Source organism: Nycticebus coucang, chromosome 6 (assembly GCF_027406575.1).
Source record: "Nycticebus coucang isolate mNycCou1 chromosome 6, mNycCou1.pri, whole genome shotgun sequence".
In the NCBI taxonomy this organism is placed as follows: Eukaryota; Metazoa; Chordata; class Mammalia; order Primates; family Lorisidae; genus Nycticebus; species Nycticebus coucang.
The window spans coordinates 1,257,283-1,264,592 of NC_069785.1; the positions used below are offsets into that span (position 1 = coordinate 1,257,283).

A 7,310-nucleotide genomic window follows, 5' to 3' on the forward strand; every position below is an offset into this window, starting at 1 on the left:
GGAGGGGAGTGCAGAGGGCTTGGGAGACTGGAGGGTATGAGCAGGCCGGGGGGGACTCCTCCCAAACCCGTGCAGGGCAGGGAGTAGACATCCATCAGCCAACACTATGTCCAGGCGGGCACCAGGCATGCCTGGGGGAGCCACCACAGGGCACAGAACCTTGAGTTCGAGTCCAGGCCTCCCCCACCCTCACTCTGGGACCAATCCCAAAACCTGAGTACAGTGGGCCTGTTGGAGCCCCCAGGCACTGGGCACCCTCCCTGCCAGGGTGGAGCTGCAGGCAGGGCCTGGCAAGAAACCAGAGTCTCTGAGGTTGGGAGACAGAACAAGAACAGGCCCTATGCAGGGCCCCTGCACCCCAGGCTCCTCCTTGTGTGCAGGGAGGGCTCAACTCTCCAGTGTCTACATAGGCACTTGGCAAGGAGCACAGGTGTGAGGCTAAAGTGAGGAGCTCAGGCCCACTGTGCCCATGAGGTGGCAGGAGGGGCTTGGAGTCTCTGGTCAGGCAACTGCCCATTTCACAGACAGGTATGGCACTGCGCCCAAGGTCACAGGGCTGGCCCAGCCAGACCACGAGGGCATCAAAGGCACCAGAGGCCATGCTCAAATGAGACATCAGGGCATCCTGGGCACTCAGGATCAGGGGAGCAGTCCAGTGAGGGGATAAGGAGGAGGTGACTTCTTGGCCAGTAGTACCATGCAGGTGGGGCAGGGAGACGCCAAGCTTGGGAGTTCCTCCACACAGAGATCTTGGGACCCCAAGGAGGTGTCTCAGAGTCCCAGAGAGGGCCAAACACCTAGGAGTGAGATGGAGGACACACACAAGGTGGCCCCATTGCCCTGAGAATTGTCACCAGAGGATCAGCCTGAACCCCCCAACCCCCCACCTCCCCGCCCCCAACAAACTAGGGCAAGGCCTAGACACAGGCTCCCAGGGCCTAAGCCAGAAGAAGGGGGTGCCCCTGAGGCCAGGACGGTGGGGCCCTCCTGCCTCTCTCCAACCCTCGCAAAGCGCCCCCCTGAGGGGTGGGGTGAGGGGGAAGCAGTGAAAAGTTTGGGGGTGACTTAGAGGCATTCTTGGAAGGATCGCTCCGCTGAAGACCCCGCAAGGCAGTCTCGCCAGGGGCAGCCCCTAGGCCCAGGCTGCAGGTCGAGCTAAAGAACGTGGCCCCCTGGCATCGGGTTCCCCACCCCCAGGGGGGACGCACGTCTGGCCCGCACACAGGCGCTGGCCCCGTGGGGACCCCACGCCCCCCGAGCCCCCGAACTACTCCTCCCCTGAGCCCCCCAAGGCCACGTGCTCCTCAGGCTCCCCGCCTCTAGCCATTTGGGCCCAGCGCCCTCAGCCCAGTCCCCGGGATGCTCCAGTGCCTCCGGCGCCCGCCCGCCCACCCCCGGCGCCCTGGAGTTACCCCGCCTGCACCCGGCGGGCCTCCCCCGGCCCCAACAGGTGGGCAGAGCCCCTGCCTCCCGGCGCCCACTGCCGCCGCCCGATGGGGCCGGCCCGAGGGGCCATTTTGGGCAGGGGCGCCTCAGCGGGTGCGGGGTGGGTGCCGGACGTGGTAGGGGCGCGGGGGCCCGAGGTGGTGCGGGGCGGCGGGCGGCGGAGGACCGACGAGCGGGGGCCGGGGCGGTGGCGGCCCGCGCATAAAGGCGGACGCGGCCTTACCTCCGACCCTGTACATGTTGGCGGCCATGTCCGGGCCGGCGGCGGCGGAGGGGCCGCGGGGCGGGCGGGCGCCAGGCGCGGGCGGCCGGGAAAATGGAGGCGCGATGGCGGGGGCGGGCGCGGGGGCTTAAAGGGGCCGCGCTGCTGCCGCCGCCGCCGCCGCCGCCGCCGCCGAGGCCGCCGAGGCCGCGCAGGGACGGGAGGGCCGCGGCGCGGGCGGGAGAGGAAGAGGAGGAGCGGCCGCGGGCGGGGAGGGGCCTCAGGCGCCGCCGCCCACCGCGCGGGCCGTTAGCCGACCTCGCACTGCCGGCCGCCCGCGCGCCCCTGCCCGGTAGCCCGCCGCCGCCCGAGCGTCGTCCCCGCGCGCCCCTGCGCTCTGGGTCTTCCCGTCACCTCTAGGGGATCCTTCCCAGCGGGCCGGTCGGCGCCGCTGGGGTCTTCCTTGCGCGCACCTTCCCTGGTGGGTCCTCTCGACACACACAGGTGGTCCCGCCGGCACCCCTTCCCCGGGGGGCAGCCCCGGAGCCCCGGTAGATCCTCCCCAGCGCCGCGGGTGAGGGTTCCTCCGCACGCCCTGTCCCTGGTGAGCACTCCCGTGCCTCAGGTGATCTTCCCTGAGTCCCTGGCGCGTACTGGCCCCGAGATCTGTCCCACACCTCTCTTCCAGGCTAACCTACGTGAGGTGGTCTGTGTCCCTGCTCTGCTGCCCAGCCCCCGAGGTCGTCAATGGTAGTGGTGGCCCCCGCCCCAGTGTGACAGGTTCCTGAGCTGGTATAGTCTGGACCAAAGACTCAGCGACCCTCTGAAGGCCCCCACCAGAGGTTGGGGTGCAGAGACCTGCTGACCCCACACAGACCCAGCAGGCGGGTGCTGGGAGGACTGTGTCCTGTCTGGAGGAGGTGCAGCCTCCTTCCCAGCACCCGAAGAATATGTGAGCCTGTGTTTTTGCTCGTTTTAAGTAAGGTCCAAGGAGAGCGGAGAGCCCAGCAGCCCAGACACCCGTCGGGGATCTGAGAGAACACAGAGAAAGGGATCCATCCCAGGAGTTTGGAGGCATGTGCTGTCAGTCTCTCCGAGGTGAGGAAAAGGAGGCTTGCTGGGGGGGGGGGGGGGGCTGCTCCAGCTTGCTGATCTGTGCAGTGCCACTGTGCAGTCTGCTCAGATGAAGATCTGTGGCCTCCAGTTGGAGGGATGTCCCTGTGTGACAGGCAGTGGAAGCATTCCAGATGGGAGCTGGAGCTCAGGAGCCCACCCCAGGGCTGCAGTGAGGATATGGGCGGGCAGGTAGACTATAGCACTGAGGAACACCCCATGTTCTGTGCAAGACCTAGCAAGCTGGGCAGGAAACAAGAAAGACTAGATGATCACATATAAAGTCATGAGTCGTTAAGGGTAAGGGGACAGGGAGTAGTAACAGGGAGGAGCACCATTAGGGAGCTCAGGGAAGGGTTGGAGAGGGCTAAGAGGCCAGTGACTCCACAGGACGACATCCTATGTAGGCCCACATGGGGCCTTTGAGAACTTTGGCTTTGCTGCTTAGAAGGCCCTGAGTGTCCTGAGCTGACCTTTATTCAGAAGGACCCCTAAGGCTGCACATAGTAGGAGTGGCAGGTGCCCAGAAACCCAGCCTAAGGCTCCTGGTGCAGGAAAAAGTATTCAAAGATATTCTGCAAGAAAGTTTCCCTGGAATAACAACAGAGCCCGTGCATTGCTCCAGAGAAACTCATACAGCATGATTTACGCTGAGACCATCTTGCCTGTTACTAAACTTCAAAAACTAATGTAACTATTTTTCAGAAGGAGCAAATCACATACAAGGACAAGATCAGTTGGCTGCTGATTTCTCCAGCAACACTCAAAGCCTGAAGACAAAATTCTTAGGGAGGGTGGCGCCTGTGGCTCAGTGAGTAGGGCGCTGGCCCCATATGCGGAGGGTGGCGGGTTCAAACCTGGCCCTAGCCAAGCTGCACCAACCAAAAAAAAAAAAAAAAAAATAGCAAATAGCTAGGTGTTGTGGTGGGCGCCTATAGACCCAGCTACTCCAGAGACTGAGGTAAGCGAATCGCCTAAGCCCAAGAGCAGGAGGTTGTTGTGAGCTGTAACACCACAGTACTCTACCTAGGGTGACAAAGTGAGAGTCTGTCTCTAAAAAAAAAAAAAACAAAATTCTTAGGGAAAGAAAGTACAACCTAAGACTCTTTTCCACAGCCAACTTATGCAAGTATAGTAGCCTCAGGAAGACATTTTAAAAATACAAAAACCTAAGATAAGTATAGCTGACAAAGATACAAATCAAAACAAAGAATCTGAGTGGTCCAAATACTGGCATGAGCTCACTGCACTAGCACCCAGGGTGAAGAGGTCACAGTGGAATGTCAACACCACAGGTCTTGGTGTGGGAAACGACAAGAGTGAACTGGAAGACGTGTCAGTACCGCCCACTCACAGCCAACCAGTAGGCACTAAGTTGAAACTGCTGCTGAAAACATGGTGCCCATCTCTTAATGTTTTGGCAATGTCTGAAGGTAATCGCAGGAGAATCTTAAATTTGGGGTGAAGCAGCATTCATCTGATTTCAGCACTAATTTTTTTCTCTGAAATATTTTATTTTATTTTATTTTATTTTTTTTTTTTTTAGAGACAGAGTCTCATTTTTTTTTTTTTTGTAGAGACAAGAGTCTCACTTTAGAGTGCCATTACGTCACAGGACTCTCAGCAACCTCCAGCTCTTGGGCTTCCGCCATTCTCCTGCCTCAGCCTCTCAAGCAGCTGGGACTACAGGCGCCCGCCACAACACCTGGCTATTTTTTGGTTGCAGTTCAGCCGGGGCTGGGTTTGAACCCGCCACCCTCGGTATATGGGGCCAGCACCCTACTCACTGAGCTACAGGCGCCGACAGTCTCGTTTTATCACCCTTGGTAGAGTGCCGTGGCGTCATAGATCACAGCAACCTCCAACTCCTGGGTTTAGGCGATTCTTTTGCATCAGCCTCCTGAGTAGCTGGGACTACAGGTGCCTGCCACAACGCCTAGCTATTTTTTTGTTGCAGTTTGACCAGGGCTGGGTTTGAACCCACCACCCTCAGTATATGGGGCTGGCGCCCTACTCAGAGCCACAGGCGCCTCCCTTCTCTGAAATATTTTAAAATTTACAAGGGAAAAAAAAGAAAATTTAGGCTCAGTGCCCGTGGTTCAGTGGTTAGGGCACTGGCCACATACACTGAGGCTGGCGAGTTCAAGCCCAGCCCTGGCCCGCTAAACAATGACAACTACAACAAAAAAATAGCCAAATGGCTCGGCACCTATAGCTCAATGGCTAGGGCTCCAGGCATGGAACTGGCGAGTTCCAACCCAGCCCCGGCCTACCAGGCAACTACAACCAAAATATAGCCCCCCCAAATAGCCGAGCCTTGTGGCAGGTGGGCATCTATAGTCCCAGCTACTTGGGAGGCTGAGGCAAGTGAATTGCTCAAGCCCAAGAGTTTGGGGTTACTGTGAGCTGTGACACCACGGCACTACTGAGGGTGACTTAGTGAAATTCTGTCACAAAAAAAAAAAAAAATTTATAAGGAGTGGCTCTACACTCATTTCTATGTTTCCATATATCCTTTCATTTCCATATATCCATTTAGAAATATCTGGAGTAACCTAACCAAATGTTAATAGCTGTTGAGTGATTAGATTGTGGACAAGTTTTTTTTTTTTTTTGTAGAGACAGAGTCTCACCTTATCGCCTTCAGTAGAGTGCCATGATGTACACAGGACTCACAACAACCTCTAGCTCTTGGGCTTCCACGATTCTCCTGCCTCAGCCTCCCAGGCAGCTGGGATTACAGGCCACAACACCCGGCTATTTTTTGGTTGCAGTTCAGCCGGGGCTGGGTTTGAACCCGCCACCCTCGGTATATGGCACTGGCGCCCTACTCACTGAGCCACAGGCATCACCCATGGACAAGTTTTTTTAAACCTGCACTCTTGGGTGGTGCCTGTGGCTCAGTCGGTAAGGCACTGGCCCCATATACTGAGGGTGGCAGATTCAAACCCGACCCCTGCTGAACTGCAACGAAAAAAAAATAGCCGGGTGTTGTGGCGGGCGCCTGTAGTCCCAGCTACTCGGGAAGCTGAGGCAAGAGAAACGCTTAAGCCCAGGAGTTGGAGGTTGCTGTGAGCTGTGTGATGCCACAGCACTCTACCGAGGGCCATAAAGTGAGATTCTGTCTCTACAAAAAAAAAAAACCTTGCACTCTTCATTGTATTGCAAGAATTTCTGCGAAGCCAGAAATTTTTTTTTTTTTTTTTTTTTTTTTTTTTGAGACAGAGTCTTAAGCTGTCACTCTGGGTAGAGTGCCATGGCGTCATAGCTCATATTAACCTCAAACTCTTGGGCTCAAAGGATTCTCTTGCCTCAGCCTCCCAAGTAGCTGGGACTGCAGGTGCCAAACATTTTTTTCTTTTTTTAAACAGTCTCACTTTGTCGCCCTCTGTAGAGTGCATCATAGCTCACAGCAACCTTGAACTCTTGGGCTCACGTGATTCTCTTGCCTCAGCCTCCTAGTAGCTGGGACTACAGGCACCTGCTGGAATGCCTGGCTATTTTTAGAGGTGGGGGTCTCACTCTTGCTCAGGCTGGTCTTGAACCTGTTAGCTAAGGCAGTCCACCCACCTCAGCCTCCCAGAGTGCTAGGATTATAGGCGTGAGCCACCATGCCTGGCCTAAGCCATGTTTTTTATTAGGGGCAGTGCTAGGCATTGCCTGGTGGCACACAGAAAAGACAGACTACATCTCACAGGCACCCCTGCTAGTCCTCTGTGGCCACACCACCCCTGCCAGGGTCTCCAAGCTGCTGGCCCCTTCCTGCTTGAGTGTCAGAGCTGGCCAGGGTCACAAGCTGAAAAGGGTGCTAGAGACCTGGAGAGACCATGTGGCCAGCCCTGGACTAGCCTGCACACCGGAGACTGTCTCCCTGGACCCCACTGCCCCTGCTCCATTGGGGTACCTAGGTTGCTCCCTGCACAGAGCACCTGAGTCCTGGGGAGCCCAACTACACCGTAGAAAGCTGGGAAGGAACTCACCTGCTGGGGATGCAAAGTGAGGACATAGTTTAGGTGAATGGTGGTCACGTGCAGTGTCCACTGGCAGTAGAGGTTATACATGTCCTGCCACACTGGAGCTGTGGGACTCTGGCTGGGTCCTTGAGCCGCTCCCAGAGCCTTCACACTCTCAAGCCTGCTTCCCCAGCTTCACCTTGATTTCATGTTGCCTCAGAAACCGGCCCTATCCTTTCTTATGCCAGGGTGCATGGATCCCTCCTTATCCCACGGGCTTCCTCAGGCCCTGCCCTAATCCGGGTTTCACAGCCAGGACAAAACGTCAGGGGCTGCGTCATTTTGTGTTGGGGGGTTGCTCTGTCCACTGTGCATCTCAAGCAGCGTCCCTGGCTTCTACCCATTGGATGACAACAGCACCTGGGGAAAGCCAGAATGTTCCCTCCCCAAGGATTTACTCACCTTATTCCCCAGAACCTGTGAACAGATTACATGGCAGAAGGGAACTAAACTTGCAGATTCATTGATCTTCAAACAAGAAGGTCATTCTGGATTTACCTGGTTGGGCCCAGTGCAGTCACTGACAAGTGTCCTTA

At 56.9% G+C, this 7,310-nt stretch overlaps 1 protein-coding gene across 2 annotated transcripts in view; it reads right to left on the reverse strand.

Moving 5' to 3' along the window:
• The window catches only part of MTA1 (metastasis associated 1), a 53,843-nt gene extending 51,943 nt beyond the window's left edge, over window positions 1-1,900 (reverse strand). The window contains exon 1 of one of the 2 annotated variants that reach the window (XM_053594116.1): window positions 1,670-1,900. In XM_053594116.1, coding sequence (XP_053450091.1) covers window positions 1,670-1,697 — 28 coding nt within the window. In that variant the 5' untranslated portion in view covers window positions 1,698-1,900. The remainder of the gene's footprint in view (window positions 1-1,669) is intronic. The other variant, XM_053594117.1, reaches the window with a different exon arrangement.
• Window positions 1,901-7,310: the final 5,410 nt, after the last annotated feature.